This window comes from Mus caroli, chromosome 13 (assembly GCF_900094665.2).
Source record: "Mus caroli chromosome 13, CAROLI_EIJ_v1.1, whole genome shotgun sequence".
NCBI classification, from domain to species: Eukaryota; Metazoa; Chordata; class Mammalia; order Rodentia; family Muridae; genus Mus; species Mus caroli.
Genome location: NC_034582.1, coordinates 104,743,098 through 104,765,372, shown reverse-complemented (window position 1 = coordinate 104,765,372; position 22,275 = coordinate 104,743,098). Strand labels below are relative to the sequence as shown.

Here is a 22,275-nt window from a genome sequence, read left to right as displayed (position 1 = left end):
CATCCAATCTCATTACGGGTGGTTGTGAGCCACCATGTGGCTGCTGGGATTTGGACGGGACCTTCGGAAGAGCAGTCAGTGCTCTTATCCACTCAGCCATCTCGTCAGCCCTACCAAACTGTTTAAAATTAGCCAAGCAGTAGAATCCCCCTGCCTCCCTTTGGCTTTTAAAGGTTATGCTCCATATATGTTTTGTTTTTTTGCTTGTTTTGATATATCATTTAGTAAACAGGATCTCACACAACCCAGGCAGCTTTCAAGAACTGGCATAGTAGTTGCAGATAACCTTGAGTTGAACTTCTGGTTCTACTTCCTAGTGCTAGGGTCATAGGTATATATATGTTGCCTAGGCTACTTTAAAGATTTAAAGTGTATATACTGTGTACACGAGTGTTCGTGTTTTGCCTACCTGCCTGCTTGTGGCCTTGTGTGTGTGAGTAGCTGTAGGAGTCAGATGTCCTGAAATTGGAGGTATTGGCAATTGTGAGCAGCTATGTGTGTGCCGGGTCCTTTAACCACCACTCTTCTCTTTTCCCCTAAGACAGGTTTCATTCTATGCCCCTGGCTGTCTTGGAACTTATTATATACACCAGGCTGGCCTCAAACTCAGAGATTCACCTGTCTCCCAAGTGCCTAGATTAAAAGAGCATGTGCCACTACTGCCCGGCTTCCCTCCTTTTCTAATCTCTTAAATTACAACCACCCATAGCTTTAATACTCTTTAATGGTATCCCCAGCTTGCCCTTTCTTAATGCTTTACCTACCTTGGCTTTTTTCCTATCCTTTCCCATTCCACTCCCTTCCAATCCTAATCTTAAAATCCCAATATGCTCCATACTATTTTTGATTGCTTAAACTTTTAACAGCTATTGAGGTTAAAGGGGCCACTGTCGTTAACTGGCAAGTAGTATGATATTTGCATAGTGGTAATAGCCAGCAGCTGTTGCTGTTCTCAACTGTTACTATTCTACTGTCAGGTGGTAAAGACACCCACAAGACAGCCCAGACAACCCCAGAGGCATAAGTCTCACCACAGTAACATAAGAAACATGAAAATAGAAGGCAACATAGCCCTTCCCCGTCCCCATATTACTAATCAGACAGTATTGGCATCTAGTAAGAGTGAGTCCCGATGAGATTCCTACAATGCAAAAGAATGATTTTTTAAAAAGTAAGTTCAGAGAGATGAAACAAAGTAAGATTGTGATTGAAAATAACAAAATAGAAAAAAAGAAAGCAAGACCTTACAAGATATGGAACTGTGGTTTTTTTTTTTTTTTAAGAGATTAAACTATTGGAGAAAAAATGGCCTTGAAATCCTGGAAATGAAAAACATTGTAAGTCAATAAAAAAGCTCTGGAATAGAATAGAATGAATGAGTCAAGAAGATAAAATATCTGAGCTTGAAGGCAAGGTGACTGAACTGGATAAACTAATGAGAAGCTACCAGTGGTAAATTCCAACATCCATATTTCATTCTGAAAAGACCAGACTCACTAGTGGTTGTGGAGCTTCACCTGTAATCCCATCCCATCGGTAGAGATGGGATCCAGCTGAGTTTTTGAGATTGAGGTTCAAACCTTTACTCAGTAAATACATTGAGAATGGTTGAGAAACAACTTCTATTCTCCATGCTGTGAGTCTACCTACACACCTGTGCCTTAGCATGCACACAGATATCAAAGAATGGACATGATTCACAGCTGGACCAGTTTGTGAACACATTTTCTTATAGATTTTTGTAGCCTGATTGTTGTTTTTGAATTTTTTTTTTTTTTTAGATTTATTTATTTTATGTATGTGAGTACCCTGTTAGCTGTACAGATGGTTGTGAGCCTTCATGTGGTTGGTGGGAATTGAATTTTAGGACCTCTGCTCGCTCTGGTCAGCTTGCTCCTACCCAAAGATTTGTTTATTATTATACATAAGTACATTGTAGCTGTCTTCTGACTTGGGGTCAGATCTCATGTGAGCCACCATGTGACTGCTGGGAATTGAACTCAGGACCTCTGGAAGAACAGTCAGTGCTCTTAACCACTGAACCATGAACCATCTCGCCTGCCCTGTTTTTGAATTTTTAAATTACATTTTAGTCATTTTGTTTGTTCACATGTGTGCCCATAGTGCATGTGAGGAGCACAACCTGGTGGTCTCTGTTCTATGCTTTAACTGTGTGGGCCTGGGGATTGGACTGCATTGATCAGACTAGGCAGCAGGCGCCTTCACCCACTGAGCCATTTCTCCAGCCTTATAACATGCTAGTCTTGATTTTTTTGAGCTAGTTATTTTTCTCTTAAATTGATTAATTTGATTGATTGCCTTTTCATGGGGGGATGGGACTTGCATGCTATGTTGATTTCCAGACCGGAGTTTAGTGTTTGAGAATGGACTCTTTTCTACCATAGGGGCTGGAAACTTTACATAGTCAGTCAGGGTTGGCAACAAGTATCCGTAACCTCGAATCATCTTGTCTGCCTAAGTCTCTTGTGTATATATATACACATATATATATAGAAGCCAGGCACCTTTGGGGTGGAATAAGGAGAGATGCTTGGTTTTGTTTATTGCTTTCTATTCTGTGACACAGCATTTTCAAATTGTTCATTATTAATGAATTTCACTGTGATCTGTTTATTAAGCTGTTATTTGTGAGGCTGCTATATGCAGAGTTGTAATAAATTTTAGGGTAGGGTTGTACTTAAAGTTGTATAGGGAAGCTATTCTCATGTGTATGTCTAGATTTATAGTTTATGGAATGGCTATAATACATTGTTCCTATTGCTTGTTTTCATTGAGGTAAAACCTAAATTAACATCTCAGTTGTATGTTTTTATTGATTACTTAGTTCCACATCCATGAGGTGCTTACATGAAATAATTCAATGTGTTTCCCTTCCTAACAATTTTTATGTATTTAGCATTTTCCATTTCATCCTTCCACCAGTTCTTGCTGATCTTTTCCTTTTGGTCTCTCTTTTTTTTTTCTTTTTTTTTTTATTAATTGTAGCTGTTTTCCGACACACCATTGAATCCCATTACAGATGGTTGTGAGCCATTATGTTGTTGCTGGGAATTGAACCTCTGGAAGAGCAGACAGTGAGGCTGTCTTTCTAGCCTTAGATTTATTTCTTAAGAGAGATAGCTGGAATCATGCGATTTTATTTTTTTTTTTTGTTTGCCTTTTTTCTAGTAGCATGTTATATATACTTTATATATATAGATTTATATATAATGCACACACACACACACATATATATATATATACATATATGTATATTTACATATAATTTGTTTCTTCAAGACAGTTTGTGTACCTCTTGTCCTGGAACCTTCTCTGTAAATGAGGCTGGTTTTGAAATCAGAGATCACTGCCTGCTTCTGCCTCCTAAATTCAGGGATTATCAAGGTGCTACTTGGCTAGTTAGCTTGTTTATGCTCATGCCATATACTGGTATTTTAAGTTTTTAATGACTAACATTTCATTGTGTGCCACATTTTGCTTATTCTTTTGTCTATTCATGGAAATGTGAGATTCTGCCTTTTGACAATTGTGGAGTGCTGAAAACATTGGTATACAAATTGCTAAGCATGATCAGTTCTTTGATCATACTGAATAAAGGTATTGTGAACAATAGGATAATTATGTGTTTAACTTTTTGAAGGATTGCCAAATGAATAGTGGGGTTGTACAATCTTTTTTTTTTTTTGGTTTTTTTCGAGACAGGGTTTCTCTGTATAGTCCTGGCTGTCTTGGAACTCACTTTGTAGACCAGGCTGGCCTCGAACTCAGAAATCCGCCTGCCTCTGCCTCCCGAGTGCTGGGATTAAAGGCGTGCGCCACCACGCCCGGCGATGGGGTTGTACAATCTTAAATTCATAACTAATGTACAAGGGTCAGGTTTCTTTTTTTCTTTCTAGATGGTTTCTGTTTAGTCTTGGCTGTCCTGGAACTCACTATGTAGACTAGGCTAGCCTCAAACTCAGATCTGCCTCTGTCTCTGAGTGCTGGGATTAAAGGTGTGAGCCGCCACACCCAGCTGCAACTGATCTTTTTAATAATTAAAACATTATGTGAAAAGAGAAGTTTACATGTTTAAAGATCTTACTGGGTCTTACTTGATCTTTCAGAAATTAGGAAACCTTTTTCTATAGAAAAAGAACATGTCTAGATGGGCTGTAAGTAGGCTTTGTAGATATATGAGATGAAGAAGGAAACAGAAGAAAAAGTTAGATCAGGGAGACAGTAATAGATAACCAATTGATTAAAGTCATGTTACTTTTTTTGGGCAAGGATGAAATTGGAGAGGAACTTCTTTAATAGGGTGTTTTGAAACTGGTCTGTTTAGAAGGTTGGCTACTATCTCTCTTCCCTTTTTGGGGGGGATGTAGGGGGGTTGGCAACAAGTAATTCCACATCAGGTCAGTGATGTGGAATTTTAGTATGGGAAACTTTATTTTTTTTTCCCCCTGAGACAGTGTTTCTCTGTAGCCTTGGCTGTCCTGGAACTTGCTGTATAGACTGGGTAGACCTGGAACTCAAGAGATCTGTCTATGTCTGCCTCCCAAGGGACAGATTAAGTGTTGGAATCAAAGGTGGTATGTGTATCACCCCCTGCGTGGCTGGGAAACTTCATTTTTATTTTAGTTTGGTCTGTTGGAGTCTACTTCAGTAACTTCGTTCAAAACAATGGCCTCCTATTATGATTTAGCAATTGCAAATGGAATCTTAAAATTTGGTCATTGTAATTTAGTTTTTTTCCTTGTCTTTTGAGACAGGTTCTCTCACTATGTAGCCACAGCTGTTCTGGAACTTGCTATATAGAGTGCTGGGTTTTAAAGGCATGTGCCACCATTTCCAGCCAATTGTAATTTCAGGGAGATACAAAATAAGGATATAATTTTGGCAAGAAACTACAGATCTAATTTTTTTCCATTTTTATGTGACAGGGACTTGCCATGAGGTGTTGAAGCCTTGTTTCACTGAGTTGGAGAGACTGGACCTAAATGGCGCAGCATGACTTTGCTCCAGCCTGGCTTAATTTTCCTACTCCTCCATCATCAACAAAGGTACTTCCTCCCCCCCCCCCTTTGCATCTCTGCCTTTCTGTCTGCCTCTATTTTGCTCATGTTATACACAAATGCATTCAAAATGTGAAGACTTGGGGTGGAGTGGAGTGTGACTTAGTGGTAAGAGTACCCCCTCACCTGTGTAAGGCCTGGGTTTAAGTCACAATATAAGGAGAAAAGTGAAAACAGTTTCTGTGTCCTGTCTTTGTTCAAGGTGGTTTGTGTAGTGTTGAGAGTCTATATATTTTAATTTTGATAACTTTGAACTTATCTTACTTTTAAAAATATTTGTATGGCTTTTCTGCTAAGTAGTAATGATACCTTAGTATACACTGTATACCTTAAGTTTGCAGAATACTTTGCCAAATATTTATTTGATCATAATACCATGAATGTTATATTTTAGATTTATTCCTACTTCTTGTCCCTTGAATTTTAATTACTGACTTCTGTGTGTTATCGGCAGAAGTGAAAGATTGTGTTCCAGAGTAAAGGACATGGGCACAGTCATTCTGGGGAAAAAAAAATTAGGGCTTCTGTATTGCATACTACTGATTTCTCTGTAAAGCTGTCTGCCTCTTTTGATATCACAACTCCTGCTAGGCTCCATTAATTGCTGGTTGGTTGCTGTGTTTTCAACAATGCCCTAGGGCATAAATTGCTCCCTGTTCTGACTCAGTTTAATTAGATAAAGGGTGGTTTTTGAGACCAGTCTTTGAAGTTTATTCTGACCTCAGAAGAAAGTCTCTTAGTTGTTTGCCTGGTTCTGTCTGTTACCTGGTTTATTGGCTTAGCTTATTACTGTTTGTTGAGAGTAGCCCAAATCTCTCTTGTTTCTGAGGGTACTGTTAGGTTTAAACTTCCTCCTGTTGTGTTTTGAAGAGTTCTTTGAATACTACATTTTACCATTGTAAAAATCTATTAGGTAGCTGAACTGAGAGAAATTTGAACCTCAATATTCTTGACCTGAGAAATCTGAAATGGATAGAACTTTCGGTTGTGAGTGGGGGTTGGGCAGAGAAGAAGAACCCTGGTTTCATGACTACTCACTTGGAATATAGCCTTCTTACAGTTGGACAGAATCCTTGTCTACAGTTACAGGGGGACTGCAGAGTAGGTGGTTGCTCAAGTGCTACATACACACATACACACATAAGCAATCAGGAGAGAAATGGGTAAAAACAAAATACGCATGTAAAGTCTCTAAAATTTTCCTTAAGATACATAGCAAATGAAGAGACATTGACTCAAGACATACTGATTCGTAATAAGAATGGCCATAGTTCATGGTATGAATTATGTATATTAACATTCAACGCATTGGAAGTGGCATCTTTTTTCAAAATAGAGTAAGTTCTCCAGAGTGTTAGGAATCAACCTACCAAGTTCAGGGATTACAGGCACAAACCGTCACCCCTTTCTGTTCTTCCTCTGTCTTATTCTCTCTTCTCCTTTCCTCTTTGTGTTAACGATACGAAACATTTTTGACCAGATTTTTCTTTATCTTACACACTATGCAAGTTTTTAGTGGTCACCAATTGGATAGCCTACAATATAATTATGATTGATTACAGAGGTCGAGAGTCAGCTGACTTACTTGTTAGTGGTATCTTTAAATGTTGTTGTTTGGTTGAGGCTATCTTACCTAACCAGGATGGCTTTGTGTTTTCAGTCTTGCTTTTTCCTTTAGGTGGAATTTCTGGTCTGTGCTACCATATCCCCTCTGACTAACTGATCACAAACCAGAACCCCTATAGCCTTCTTCCATCTACTAGATGGACTTCCCAGGATGCCTTGCAGGACTCAGGAAAGTACTTGCTTTGTTAGCCTTAGAGAGGATAGAGATGAATAGGATGAATTATTGGGAAAATCCTTTCAAAAACTTTCCTAGGCTGTCAGTGGGCCACAGTAATTATATTAGCATAAACTCTGGAGTAGTTAAAAGAACTCATTATGAGTAAGAAAAAAATAGTCTTATCACCTGGGGATTTCTACAGCTTTTAGGAGGTTTGTAACAAGGTACAGCGACAGAGACCACAAATATTTCATGTACTACACACACTCATAGCAGAGATCAAATTTAATAACTTGTTTCTACTCTGTATTTAAAATTAAAGGATACCATATTTATCTAGTTTAATAACAGCTAGCTTATTCTAAGATGTCCTCTTTAATTCGCACAAAGGAAGGAAAGTATTTTCAAATTAATCTAGATTCTAGATTAGACAGATTACTCCTTGCTAGAAACAGTCCATCTGGCTTAAATAGCTATCTTCTACTTTATTTCTTTGTATTGTAGAGGAATCCATCTAGTCGTATTTGCTTGTTAATCTGAGCCTTTACTATGATCAGGTAACCATCTAGTACTTTTAGTATATAGGTAGTTTTTATAAAAGTTGATTAAAAATAACTCAGGAGAATGATGTTAGTTTGGAAATTTGTTCCTTTAAAATGTGTTGAGTTAGCCGGGCGGTGGTGGCTCACACCTTTAATCCCAGCACTTGGGAGGCAGAGGCAGGCGGATTTCTGAGTTCCGAAGCCAGCCTGGTCTACAAAGTGAGTGCCAGGACAGCCAGGGCTATATAGAGAAACCCATCTCAAAAAAACAAAAAAAACAAAAACCCAAAACCAAACCAAAACAAAGTGTGTTGAGCTATTTTCCTAGACAATAAAATTTAGTTTGAAGATGAATCTTAGTGATCATCTAAGCTCACTGTCATTCTTTGGAGTGTTAAGTTGCTCATTCCTTTTTACATAATTTGAAACTGGACTAGAATCTAGACTTGTTATTCTCTGTTTTAGACATAGGGTTCATTTTGGAATTAGAGAAAAATGATGAAAATTTCATTTTGTAGACTGTAAGACTATTAACAAAAAGACCTGAAATTGTTAGGGAAGAGAACTTACTCGAGAGTCATTTATTTTTAAAATTTCATTTCCTCCCCATCCCTTTTTTTTTTTTTTTTTTTTTTTGAGACAGGGTTTCTCTGTATAGCCCTGGCTACCCTGGAACTCACTTTGTAGACCAGGCTGACCTCCAACTCAGAAATCCGCCTGCCTCTGCCTCCCAAGTGCTGGGATCACTATGCCCGGCCCCATCCCCTTTTTTTAAGACAAGATTTTTCCTGGCTGTCCTGGAACTCACTGTATAGACCAGGCTAACACTCAGACACACAGATTCACCTGCCTCTTGTCTCTGCCTCTGCCTCTGCCTTCCTACCGCTGGGATTAAAGGCTAGTGTCACTATGCCTAACCTTATTTATTTATTTATTTATTTATTTATTTATTTATTTTTTAAGCAAGTTTCTCTATATAGCCTTGGCTGTCCTGGAACTCTGTGTAGACCAAACTGGCCTCCAAGAGATCCATCTGTCTTTGCCTCTGCTTCAAGTGCTGGAATTTAAGATGTGCCACTACCATGGGTTAGGGATTAGGAGAAAAATAACTTTTTTTCTTATTTTAAAGATTTATTTATTATATGTAAGTACACTGTAGCTGTCTTAAGGCCCTCTAGAAGAGGGCATCAGATGGTTGTAAGCCACCATGTGCTTGCTGGGATTTGAACTCTGGACCTCTGTAAGAGCAGTCAGTGCTCTTAACGGCTGAGCCATCTCTCCAGCCCCCGAAAAATCATTTCTTAACCCAAGGTCTCAAGCATTTTTTTTTTTAATCCTGCTGTCTTTGCTTCCCAAGTGCTGGGATTGATTATAGGTGTGTTCCACCACATCCAACCTAGAATAATTTTGTTAACTGTTTTTGTGCTTATTTACCAATGCACAGTTATTACAATCTGTGCTTAGCCTTTTCTCAGAACCCTGGTTGCTCATACCTATCCACTTTATAGGCAACCCACCCCCCAAGGCCTATTTTGGAATTTGTACACATGGGTTTCTTGATTACCCTTCTCTTTTCTTTTGCCATTTTGTGTAAGGTTATTCTGTTTGTAAAAAGTCTTATGACTAACATAAAACATATCACCAAAAGCTATTTGAAAAGTAAGATTGCCATTAAAGTTTGTACGTCTTATTATAGAAACATTAATAACACAGGGTAAGGGCAGACAATTGTTAGAGTGCAGTAAACTCTGAGTGCTTTTCTAGAATGGGGAGCATCACTGTACTCTGTAGTCATTGATGATGATAGATTTTGAGTCTGTTTGAGTGTCGCTAACTCCCCATCCCAAACTTAAGGTCTAACCATGCCTGACAAGCACCAAACACTCTTTACTATTTATTTATTTAAGCTTTTTTAAAAGATAGGATTTTATGTAGCCCATATTGACCTCTGAATCTCTGTGATGGAGTATGACCTTTGAACTTTAAACCTCTTTCCTCAAATTTCAAAATTCTGAGATTACATATTTGTGACAGTGCCCATTGCTTTTCATTTTTTTGGGACAGAATCTCATCAAGTTGCCCAGCTTAGTTTCAAACATTCTGTGTAGTTGAGCCAGGTATTGAACTTGTATGAGTCTTCTGTTTCAGCTCTCTAGTAGCTGAGCTTCTCATAGGTTCTGACACCCAAGTTCAGTTCCAGGTTTTTCTAACCAAATGTTACAGAGTAGTCCTCAATCTGCAGTCTTAGGCAGTGAGCATCTGAGATTCTTTTTCTCCTACACTAAAGCAGTGGCTCTCAACCTTCCTAATGCCCACACTCCTTTAATGTATGGTAACCCCCAACCATGAAATTATTTTTGTTGCTACTTCATAACTAAAATTTTGCTTTTATAAGTATGTAGATAGTTTTGGAGATAAGAGTTTTGCCAAAGGCCACTCCCCCACAAGTTGAAAACTACTGCCTTAAAGGGACAAAATACAAGGTTTTGCTTTTAGTGTTAAGATAAGCATATATTGCTCTTGTGCTCCCCCCCTCTCTGTTTTGGGATTTTTTATTTGTGTTTGAGACAAGGTCTCTGTATCTTTGGCTGCCTCTGCTTGTGACATCGTTCTTCACTCTAGTGAATTTTTTTAATTACAACCTTACAAGCTTGTAAGCTTTAATTACAAGTTTTTTTTTTTTTAATATCATCAATAATCTTAGATTACTGTTTGTCATTAACTGCTTGTTTCTCTACTGGGATTTTTAGTTTTGTTTGTATCATGTCTCTGTTTTTAATCTTGAGTAAGTGGAACAAACATTACTATCATGTTCTTTAGTTCAGTATAATGACAGCCCTCAGTTTTTGTTTGGAATGATGTACAGGTAGATGGATTAAGAGTGATGTTAAAACTGTGGCTTTGTGCCTGAGATATGTAGTATTTTAGCTCCATCATGTGGTCAGAATATAAACTACATGTGTCTGATTATGCCTGTGCCTTAGGTCGGTTTACATAGTGGTTTTGCATAGAGATCTAATTAAAACAAGTTTCAGTTGCCTTTTTACTAGTACATACTTTCATGGTTGTTCTCTGTAAGCAGTTGCTTTAAATTCTTTCTGAGTCTGTTAATATTTTTTCCCCAATTTTATCTTATATGTATGAGTATACATGAGCCTGCAAGTATGTTTGTGTACCATGCACATACCTGGTGTCCACAGATGACAGAGGAAAGGTGTCTGGTCTCCTGGAGTTACAGATGATTGTGACCTACTATGTGGGTTCTCTGGAAAAGCAGCAAGCGCTCTTAACAGAGCAGTGCGGGGTGTGTGTGTGTTTGTGTGTTTATGTGTTTATGTTTGCTTTCACAGTGTTCATGTGGAGGTCAGGATAACTTGTGGAGTTGTCTCATACTACACGGGTTCTAAGGACCCACTGAGTGGGATTTTCTGGGCAGCAAGCACCTTCACCCATTTAGCCTACCTGGATCTGGCCTGCAGTAAAAGTAACCTATCAGTAAGGTGTAGTGGCGTATACCTTTAATTTCAGCAGTTAGGAGGTAGAGGCAGGTAAATCTCTTGAGTTTGAGGTCTGTGTGGTCTGTATACCAAATTCTGCTCCAGGCCAACTTGGGATATATGATGAGACCATGTTAAACAATAATAGAAACCAAAGCATTCTGAGCTGGGGAGATGCTCTAGGTAAAAAGGCTTGCTGTGGAGTATGACAACCTGATTTTCATCTTGGAAAATCTGGTCTGTACCTCTTAATTCCAGCATGGGGGTGGGGGTGGGGGGATGAGACAAGTAGCCGGGTCCCTGGGAACTCCTGAGTCAGCCAAGCCTAATTGGTGAGTTCCAGGTCAGTGAGGGACTCCACCTCATCTGTTACCTTTACTATAGAAGAGATAAGCAATCCCAGGAACAGGTTACTAACTGTCAGAGTAGGAACTGTTAGAAAGAGAAGATCCCCGGAGTGCATTGTTAAAAGGGTAGGTAGATGAACTGAGTTGTACCTTGCTGGCTGGCCCTTTGTATGTGTGCTCAAGGGCCCGTAGGTTCAGTCTCCTGCATTGGAAGAAGAAAGCAAGAAAGGAGGGCAAAAGGCATGTTGGCTGTAGAAAATTTAAAACAAAACACATTATGATGAAATTCTACTAGAGTGAAAAACTGCATATTTTTAGTATTATATGGCTATCAAGAGTATCATTACCACTTTGAATTTTTATTTACTTTAAAATACAAGATATCTTTGAGTGGCTTCAAATGTACTTAGTAGCCCAGCTTGGTTTGCATCTAAAGCTGACTTCAGATTTACAGTCTTCCTGTTTTAACCTTTTCCTATAGTTCATTACACGGTGTCAGCCTGGTTATATGTTCTTTCATGACCACAGTTAAAAAGCAGTGGTTATAGGAAGACTATTTTAACACTTAACCGTGTCTAAGAAGGCTTGTATCGAAATACCTTTTAATTGCATTTTAGTAGGATAAGGGAATCCCAAAATTCAGAATGGTAGTTTAGTTAATTGAAGTATCTTTGTGGGATATAATGTACTATGTAACCTTTTTTGTGTGTTTTTAGTTTTTATTGAGGTATAGTAGTGTTCAGAGAAGATAGAGGAAAGCATTTTTGTATTTGGAAACAGGCTAGCTAGCCTCAAAGTCTGCTGAGAGATGACTTTTACTTTTTTCTGGCCTTCTCTCCACTTCCTGTGTGCTGGGAGTTAAGTGTGCTTTACTGTGTTCATTTTTGGCATGCTAGGGATCAAGTCTGGTGATGGGCACTCTACCCACTGAGCTCTATACCCAGTTCCTAATTCTAGGAGTTAAAACACTCTTTTTCATTAATGACCTATTTGTTCTTTAGTCTTTGTTAAGACTTGCTTTGTGTCCTACAATATGGTCTGTTTTAGAAAACAGTTCTTGGAGTGCTGAAAAAGACTATTTTTCAATGTTGAGGTATAATGTTCTATAGAGACTCATTTGTAAATAGGGATACAGGTTGGGAGAAGAGAAATAATTTCCCCTAAAGTATTAGAACTGCATAAGTTCCTGTAGATAACTCATTTTACTCTTTTAAGACTGCCCCCCATCCCTCCCTTTTTTTTTGGCCAGGCTGTGGTTGAGCATGCCTTTAATCCTATTTCTTGTGAGGCAGAGACAGTCTGATCTCCAGGACAGCCTGGTCTACAGAGGGAGTTCCTTGACATCCAGGACTAAGTCTGTCTCAAAGGAGAAAAAAAATGTCCTTTTGGTGGGGTGGTTCTGGAGTTTGAGGCCATGGTCCTGTACATGCTAAGAAAGTAATGTCACACCCAGTCCTGTTTTAATGTTATGAAAAATACTATACAAAGGTTTTAATGAAATTTTAAGCATACAATCACCTACAAGGTCATATCCTAAACATTTTGCCTCATTTGTATTACTTTTGGAAATAGAGCATACCTATATATTCGACATGTCCTTACTATTTACTTCTTCACAATCCACTTCCTACCTTGTTGGGAATACTAGGCTTATGTTTCTGTGATCTATCTGTTGATGTGTTGTATTTTTTCTGAGTTACTTACTATGGGTTGGAGAAATATATACAGAGGCATATATGGTCCTGTTTGTTTTCTTTAGTGTCTTTTTTTTTTTTTTTTAAGATTTATTTATATATAAATACACTGTAGCTGTCTTCAGACACTCCAGAAGAGGGCATCAAATCTCATTATGGGTGATTGTGAGCCACCATGTGGTTCCTGGGATTTGAACTCAGGACCTTTGGAAGAGCAGTCAGTGCTCTTAACCACTGAGCCATCTCTCCAGCCCCTTTAGTGTGTTTTTAAGTTAAATTATTTTTCATTCTTTATGAATCTCTCTAGATATAGTACCTTAGTGTATTTTAAGTAGTTTTTCTTTATTTAAAAGAAGTTTGTTTTCTTTAGTGTCTTTTTTTTTTTTAAAGATTTATTTATTTATTATATGTAAGTACACTGTAGCTGTCTTCAGACACTCCAGAGGAGGGTGTCAGCTCTCATTACGGATGGTTGTGAGCCACCATGTGGTTGCTGGGATTTGAACTCAGGACCTTTGGAAGAGCAGTCAGTACTCTTAACCACTGAGCCATCTCTCCAGCCCAAGTTTTTTTTTTTAAATTAAGGTTTTAGTAGTAATAATATATCTCTCATGTTAGTCTTCTATCTAGCATTCTTGCTTAATCCATACTTTGTGGTTATTGCTGGTGTTGGTATTGTTTTTTCTTCTTTATTGTGACTGGGTATTGAATCCAGGGCCTATCAGATGCGAGTGCTCTACTACTAGTAACCCTATGCCCTAGTCCATCTTGAATTTTTTATATAGGCAATCATTCTTGAATACTAACTTTTTGTGTCTTTTTACAGTTTTGTTTCTTATTTGTATTTTACTGCACTGGCAATTTTTCAGGAGACTTTGAAAAGTATTGCAAGCAAATAAACATATATTCTACTGTTTTGGGATGTTAGGTAGGAGACAAGTATATGACTAGTGACTTAGCAAACAGTAAAACTGAAACAGGCACTGGTTTGTCATGCTTCCTGAGGTCTTTGGAGGTTCACAACAGGAAGGAGGGGCCTAGGAAGGTACTTCCTTTGCATCTAGTTTATAGAATCATCTACGTTTATAGTAAACCTATTTTTGCCAGGTGGTGATAGTCAACACTTTCAATCCCAGTACTTGGAGGTTAGAGACCAGCAGTTCTCTGTGAGTTTGAGGCCAGCCTGGTCTACAAAGCCAGTTCAGGACAGCCAGGGAGGGATTTAGAGGAAACCCTGTTTTGAAAAACCAAAAACTCCAAACATAAAACCTTACTCTTTGTTTCAGAGGAGGTTGCTATTTGATGTTCATGCAAGCATGACTGTAAGAGATGGTCCATGGGAAAAGTAATAGTAGTATTGGCATTTTCAGCATTAAAAGAAAATTGAATGGGGGGATGCACAGGGTGGGTACATGATAGATTTGCTTTCCCAACTACGTACTTATCAGTCCTTACATACTCTTTGCTGAGCCTGAATTTTCATGTGATGTTCCAGTTTTGTCAAATACTGATTAATCGCTGAAACCAAATTCATTTAATTTGTCTGGTACAACATGTAATTAAGGCTAGCAGCTCAGGAGGTGGCCAGAATTCACCAAGCTGTGGAAAAGTGCTAGATGATGGAGATGTGTAGGTGATACACTTTCTTTTTCTGGACAGACCTGATAGGCAGCTTAAAGTAACCTAACATTAGGTGTTACTGTTGCACAATATAACCAAACCCAAAAGTTGGATCTAGATGAGCCTATGGAGGGAAGCTAGAGAGAGAAGGGTTAAGAGATTGATTCCAGGCCGGGCAGTGGTGACATATGCCTGTAATCCCGCAGTTGGGAGTCCGACGAGGCAGGTCGATTTCTGAGTTGGAGGCCAGCCTGGTTTCGACAGAGTGAGTTCCAGGACAGCCAGGACTGTTAGGAGAGGAAATTACCAAGTACCCACCCTGTACTGCATAGAGAAACCCTGTCTTGAAAAACCAAAAAGAAAAGAAAAGAAAAAAGATTGATTCCAACATGCAAATACTGTACCTAATGAACATTTGTCACTCCAGTTTTGAGGTTGTTTTTGTTGTTGTTTTGTTAATGATAGGTTAAGTGTCCAATAGGTTTTTCTTCTGTTTAGAACGGGCTCTGGTATAAAATGATTAAGACCTTGTATTTTGGTGTACACTCAGCAAAGACTGTACAGGCTCTTTGGACCCATGGTAGATTGACCCTCACAATAACTGTGACACATAGCACATAGCCAAATGTAACTGGTGATAAATGTCTTGTCCTTTCAAGTGGAGGTTCTTAATAGCTATACTACCAGCTCCTCTTTTCATCCATGCCAGATTTTTAGTTAAGGTGCTTTTAAACAGTCACAAGTAGGTAATCTTGAGCTTGATAAAATGCTTTTTTCCTCCTTTCACAGAGATGATATCCCGCCTCCCTCCCCACCCCCACCCTTCTTCAGCAGCTATTTGAGGGGCAAGGCTCAGCACTCCAGGGGCAGGGGTTGGGGGAGGGGGGCAAGGGGGGAGGGGGGCAAGGAGTTTCAGGCCAGCCTGGTTGAGTTCTGGGACATCCAGAGCTACATAATAGACTGTTTGAAAGCAAAGGACCTAACTAAAATGTTGAATATAACTGAGTTTGGTGTACACCTGTTATCTGAAGGATAAGGCAAAGGGATTTCCAGGAGATTCAGGCCAGCTTGGACAATAGAGCATGACTCTGAAGCATGGCTTTTTAAAGGAGGTGGAGTATTGCTGAATGCTGCCTTCCATGCATGGCACGGCTGTTCACTCTTGAGTTCATAGCAATTGTGAAGCACAAGATTTTGCCTGCTCTCCTGGTGTTAGGAATGGGAGGGACTAAACAAGTTCTCTCTCACCCCTTCCCTAGGATGTATAGGTAGCCAGCGGTTGCTGATAGAGCAGACATTTTCTTCACTGGTGTAGCACTGTTAAGATGCCCATGCTGCTGTAAAAAGCCCCCACTCTTGCTTATAATAAGCTAAGAAACCTTAATGAAATGCATTGGGTCACCAGAACAATGACAGCAAAAGGTAGAAAGGGGGATTAGCAGGAAGGAGTAGGAGACGAGAGGGATGGGCATAAGTACGATCATAATGGAAGTGCCAATAGCTACGTGTATCCAATAATAGCAGATTTGAATAGGGTTTTTTTTTTGAGACAGGGTCTCTCTGTAGCCATTACTGTCTAGAACTCAGATCCCTCTGCCTTGCTGGTACTGGGATTACAGGCCTATACTGTATGTTGTTATAGGTTTTTCTCTTTCTCTCTCTTTCTTTCTTTCTCTCTTTCTTTCTTTCTTTCTTTCTTTCTTTCTTTCTTTCTTTCTCTCTTTCATGTCTGGCTTTACATGTCTCTGAGGGTGTCAGATTTTGGAATTACAGCTTTGAACTGCCATGTGGGTACTGAGGATTGAACCTAAGTTCTCTGGTAGAGCACTCAGTGCTCTTCCTTAATCCCCAAGCTATCTCTCCAGTCTCTATTGTAGGCATTAATAGATAATGTCAGATAATTTTTGTTGGAAAGTCATGATAGAGGATTTTATTGATGATTGTTAAGTGTTCTGGTGGTTTTTATTTTCACCTTGCTTTAGTCGTATATTAAGGGTATATTAAGGAAATTGAGTAGTTCTGTATTTATTTAAAAATAGTACATAAGGATTGGGATGTAGCTCAGTTGGTAGATAGAGTACTTGCTTAGCATTCATGATGTTCTGGTTCAGTTCCCAGTACCAGATAGACAGGGTATTGGTGGTATGCACCTGTAGTTTTAGTGGAGACCTTCAGGTTTCACTCAGGTGGTCTGGGATGTGGTATCATGGGACCTTCCATATATGTAAGCACAGAGTTATGAGGTCCCTGTGAATCTTCAAAAGGTTTCGTTATCTTCTTTATCCTCATTAATCTGAGGAAAACAAAAGAGATGTTTGGGATTTTCATTGTGTCAATCTGTACAGCCAATTTAGGATAAACATTTCCTAAATGACTAAGGTATCTATCTATGTGGGTAGTTGAGCAGAGATGGAATTCAAAGGTAAAGGCAGCAAAGGAGATGGATACTGTGAAGGAAGAGATGCAAAGCCTCTTGCCCTGTGCTTAATTACCTGTTAGGATGGATGTCTGCAAGGCCAAGTAGGAGTTTTGCTTTCAGCAAAAGATTTCAAGTCATTGGTAAGTCTATGGAGCCATTATAACTCACATGTCAGAGGTGTTGATGGTCTCAAGTTAATGACTTTTAAATCATTTAAAATTAAGGTTTATTTACATTTTTCTTCCTTAGATAATATTTTTTTCGTCTTTCCTCATTTCTCCAGATCTAGACAAGTATGAGCTGCCTTTTCTTGTTTTGTTTGTTCATGGATTTTACATCTTTTTTTTTTTTTTTTTTTGGTTTTTCGAGACAGGGTTTCTCTGTATAGCCCTGGCTGTCCTGGAACTCACTTTGTAGACCAGGCTGGACTCAAACTCAGAAATCCGCCTGCCTCTGCCTCCCGAGTGCTGGGATTAAAGGCGTGCGCCACCACGCCCGGCACATCTTTTTAAAGAAGGTCCCTTGTCTTAAATCCAACATAACCTTTTCGGCTTCTTGGCCCACTAAGGATACATATTGAGACCTTGTCTTGAAAGAGAAGAAAAGAAGAAAGAAGGGGAAAGGGAGAAAGGGAAAGGAAAGCAAAGAAAGACAAGCAGACACTACTATATCTAGCTTGCATTTTTGATGATGTATAAATCTCTATTAACATCAGAAGTTTTTGAAGTTGGGGATTTTGATTGTGATTATAGCATTTATATATATTTTAAGTAACAATTATAAGTAGCATGTACTTTTGTAGTTCTAATTTTTGTAATAGGTTTTCTGTGTTTTTTCCTCCTCTCCTACTTTATGAAGAGTCTAGGAAAATTCAGAATGTTTCACACTTAACAACAATTTTTATTTCACCTATTCCTCCTCCTTTTACTTTTTTTCTCCTGGTTTTGGTTTTGGTTTTTCAAGACAGGGTTTCTCTGTGTAGCCATGGCTGCCTGGAACTATCTCTATAGACCTTGAACTCACAAAGATCCACCTGCCTCTGCTTCTGCCTCTGCCTCTGCTGGGAGTAAAAGTGTGTGCCACCACACCTAGCTGACAATTTCTCTTGCTGTAGAATAAAAAAAAGTGAATGAAAAGGTTTACATGAAGTAGAATGCAGTACAGATTATTATACTTTGTTACAAGAAAAATCAGTACATTTTAACTTGCTTTTCTTAGAGTATTTTATTGTTTCTATTGCTATAATTATTGGAAAAATAGATGTAGTTCTTGAAATTTTCAGGAAAATGTACATTTTTTTTCCCTGTAAAGCAGAAGAAAAAAAGACTAATAATGTTATTTTTCATACATATTTCAAATACTTTGGAAGTAACTGCATGTATTCTTAACCATTTAAACTATTAGACATAAGTTAGTGTGTTACTGGTTTTAAAGTTAAATTTAGGTTTAATAAATGTTTTTGTATTCCTTGCAGTCATCATTGAATTTTGAGAAGCACTCTGAAAATTTTTCATGGACAGAAAATCGTTATGATGTGAGTCGTCGACGACACAATTCTTCAGATGGCTTTGATTCTGGTATTGGACGCCCTAATGGAGGTAATGTTCTAAGGAATAATAGAACTCATGATTTTTTTTCATAATCTTTAGGATGTTTTGATTGCTATTCAGTTGTTAAGTGTAACTATCTTTGAATTTATATTACTTTACTGTTATCAAATAAAGGTAATTTTGGGAGGAAAGAGAAAAATGGATGGCGTACGCATGGCAGAAATGGTACAGAAAACATAAATCATCGTGGGGGATACCATGGTGGAAATTCCCGTTCTCGTAGCAGTATTTTCCATTCTGGAAAAAGCCAAGGACTACATGAAAACAACATCCCTGACAATGAAACTGGGAGGAAAGAAGACAAAAGAGAACGCAGACAGTTTGAGGCTGAGGATTTTGTAAGTTTTTCATAATTTTAATACAAATGATGTTTCTGCAAGTGCCATTTTAGTATCAAGGCACTCCTAGGGTGTTTTTTTAAATCAGTACAGGTAATTATCTGTAGAGTCATCCTAAGAGGTACCTGTCCAGTTGTGGGTATTTAGTATTGAGTAAGGGTTTCATGCCCAGGCTGAGTTGAATTCAAGCATGAGTCACTGGTTACCTGGTTCTTTATTTTATGAGGAATCACAGATTTTTTTTTAATTACCTTTTAATTTTTTGTTTGAGCTTGAATGTATGTTGGTGCAGGCTATAGTCTGTTTGTTTGTGGAGGGCAGACTTTGACTCTTATTGAGACTGGGTCTCACTGTGTAGCACTGGATAGCCTAGAACTTGTCATGTAGACCAGGCTGCCAGTTCCAAAGAGGATTATGATTAACTAAGGAGTGATACTCAGCCTAAAAATGTGGGCAGCGTGGAAAAGGAGTCCAAGGAGAGTGCTAGTACAGGGAGGCACCCCCTTCTCTGTTTCCTGCACTCATGAGGTGAGTGTTCTACAATGACCTCCCTACACCAGTGATCTGAGCTTGCTGAGACCATTGCTCCTCCTCTGTTCACTTTTTAAAGTATAGTCATGGCCACTAATATAAACTATAATACATAATGTGAAAATATGATACAAATTGTCTTAAACATTGTCCTTATTACTACTATTTTGAGACAAGGTCTCACCATAGCTCTTGTTATCCTGGAACTCACAGTATATATATATACACCAAACCAGCCTTGAACTCACAGAGCCTGCCTCTGCCTTCTAAGTGCTGAGATTAAAGGCATGAGCCACTTCATACAGCCTCTAGAGGATAACTTTTGGGAGTTGGTTCTCCTTCTAGAGTGATTGAAGTCAGGTTGGCAAATTGGAGGGCAGGTACCTCTACCTCCTTAATTGTTTCCTTGGCCACTTGAAAGGGTTTTTTGTGTTGACCATTGCTGCCTTAAATCAGTTCCCTTCCTCTTTTCTTCCAACTTCTTTCATAATCATTCGGTATATTTATGTTGGTTTTATTCCTTATAGAAAATTGAGTACTTTACCTTAGAACTAGTAGCCTCATGAATGACCTACTTACAAACCTCATAAACTCTCATTCGTGCGAGTGTATTAAAAATACATGTAAATATGTACACATACATCATCTTGAAAAGGCATTTTGCTGGTCGATTGAGACATAAGTTTTTCTTTTTTCTTTTTTTGGTTTGTTTTGTTTTTAAAAAATGTATTTAATGTGTATGAATACACTATAGCTGTCTTCACACACACCGGCAGAGGGCATTAGATCTTATTACAGATGATTGTGAACCACCATGTGGTTGCTGGGAATTGAACCTCTGGGAGAGCAGTCAGTGCTCTTGACTGTTGAGCCATCTCTCCAGCCTTGAGACATAAGTTTTAATAGACTGCCCAGGCTAGACTGGTCTGGAAGTTCCTCCCGAGTTAATGAAAGCAGATTTTTCATCTTTAACTTTTCCTTAATCTCAGTATGTGTCTTCTCTAAACACTGTACTTCTTAAGTTACAGAAAAGTGACCTAGTGAATGGTCTGACTCTTGGGATTTTTGTTGTTTGCGTTTGGGCCTTGTGTAGCCTAGCTACTATGTAGGCTGAGGATCACCTTGAACTGATCCTTCTGTCTTTACTTTCCAATTGCTGGGTTTGTAGGTGTATACTAACCACTGTGCTTGGCTCTGAGTCATTCCTGATAACATGCTTCATTTATTATTATTATTATTATTATTATTGTTGTTATTGTGGTTGTATGAGTTTGTTGATGCTCATGAAACATAGAAAATACAGTTTAGTATGATAGGTGAGCTGTTCTTATTGAGATCTTATTCCGAGTGGGAAGACTCAATTAAATTTAAAAATGTAATTAAATGAAAAAATTTGTATTTTGCATAGACTATGAAGAGGAAGTGACTAAGTAGCCACTTTGGTTAGGGAAGTCAAGAGTCTAACATTGAATCTGGGACTTAATTGATCAGAAGGAACAAACTTTGTCAGCACTATAAAACTGGGAGTGTATGTAGCTCCGTGATAGGACATATGCTTCTTCTGTAAGAGGCCCTGCCTGGTTCAGTCCCCAGCACCACTAAAAACCTGGGAAGAAAGGATGAGTCTAGTGTAAAGGATTTTAGTTTCTAGATATAATGCTTTGATTGGAAGCTTTGATAACTGAAGATAAGGTATTTGGATATTTTTTGGCTGTATTTCAGGTAGCTGAAAGGAAAAAGTGGACATATTGGACTTGAGGCAAAGGAGTGCTTACAAAAAAATCAATAGTAATTGATTTATTTTAGATATTATTACCAAGTAACATTGGAAGTTTCTGTACCTTAAAATTTGAATGGTCTGTTTTTCCAATTCATAATCACCAGAAAAATTTAACTTACACCATCACTGGGGATAATAGTGCTCTCTCACAGCGCATTAAACAATGTAGTGAATTAAACATATAGCACATTATAAGCACTTTTAAAAGTGTGTGTGTTTTATGGGATCATAGTAAAGTTATATCATTTTCCCTTATCCCATATAAACAGCCGCCTTTTTCAAATCTGGCCTTTTTGTTGAGCGTTTTGATTGAGGTGTGGGGGAAGGGAGGAAGGGGGAAGGGGGAGAGAGAGAGAGAGAGTCTAAATATATAAATACATCCTGTTAAGTCCTTAAGTGTTACTTTTATAATTTGTTTATCAAGTAAGTAAGCTCTTAGTAAAAACTAATGACTGCCTGGCATAGTAACAGAGGCAGGCTCATCTCTGAGTTTGAGACCAGTCTTGTCTACATAGTGAGTTTCAGGCTAGCCAGGGCTACAGCAGAATGAGACCCTGTTTCAACTCCCCACCCAGAATAAAAAACGCCCCACCCCAATTGCTATTATTTTATTGTCCTTCACCTCCAGTTCTAAGATAGTGGTAATTAGTTATTATAACTTTAGACTTGGAATATAGGCATAGTTATGTATATGTTGGAATATATTTATAAACTATGTAGTTTATTGTATATTTAATGCTATAGTATAATTAAAAGGAGATATAGCCAACAAATAATCTTAATTCTGTTTTGTTTTCTGTGAAGGAATTAGTTATACTGGTATACATATACATTCTTGTGGGCTTTATAGTAATGTTAATTCTATGCTAATAATAATACATTTCTGTGTATATTTAAAAATATTTGTACCAGGATTCATTTTATTCCTCTTAAGTATCTTTCTTAAGGAAAGCAGATTGTGTTGCCTGGTTGTAACCTGGTATAATAGCATGAGTCTTAGGATTCTAGTAACCATCTCCCAAGATGAGCTTTAGAG

At 38.3% G+C, this 22,275-nt stretch overlaps 1 protein-coding gene across 2 annotated transcripts in view; it reads left to right on the top strand.

Moving 5' to 3' along the window:
• The window catches only part of Gpbp1 (GC-rich promoter binding protein 1), a 67,334-nt gene that overhangs the window by 18,442 nt on the left and 26,617 nt on the right, over nt 1-22,275 (top strand). For both annotated transcript variants that reach the window (XM_021180305.2, XM_021180304.2), the window contains exons 3-5: nt 4,947-5,066; nt 18,455-18,578; nt 18,705-18,928. In XM_021180305.2, coding sequence (XP_021035964.1) covers nt 5,004-5,066; nt 18,455-18,578; nt 18,705-18,928 — 411 coding nt within the window. In that variant the 5' untranslated portion in view covers nt 4,947-5,003. The remainder of the gene's footprint in view (nt 1-4,946; nt 5,067-18,454; nt 18,579-18,704; nt 18,929-22,275) is intronic.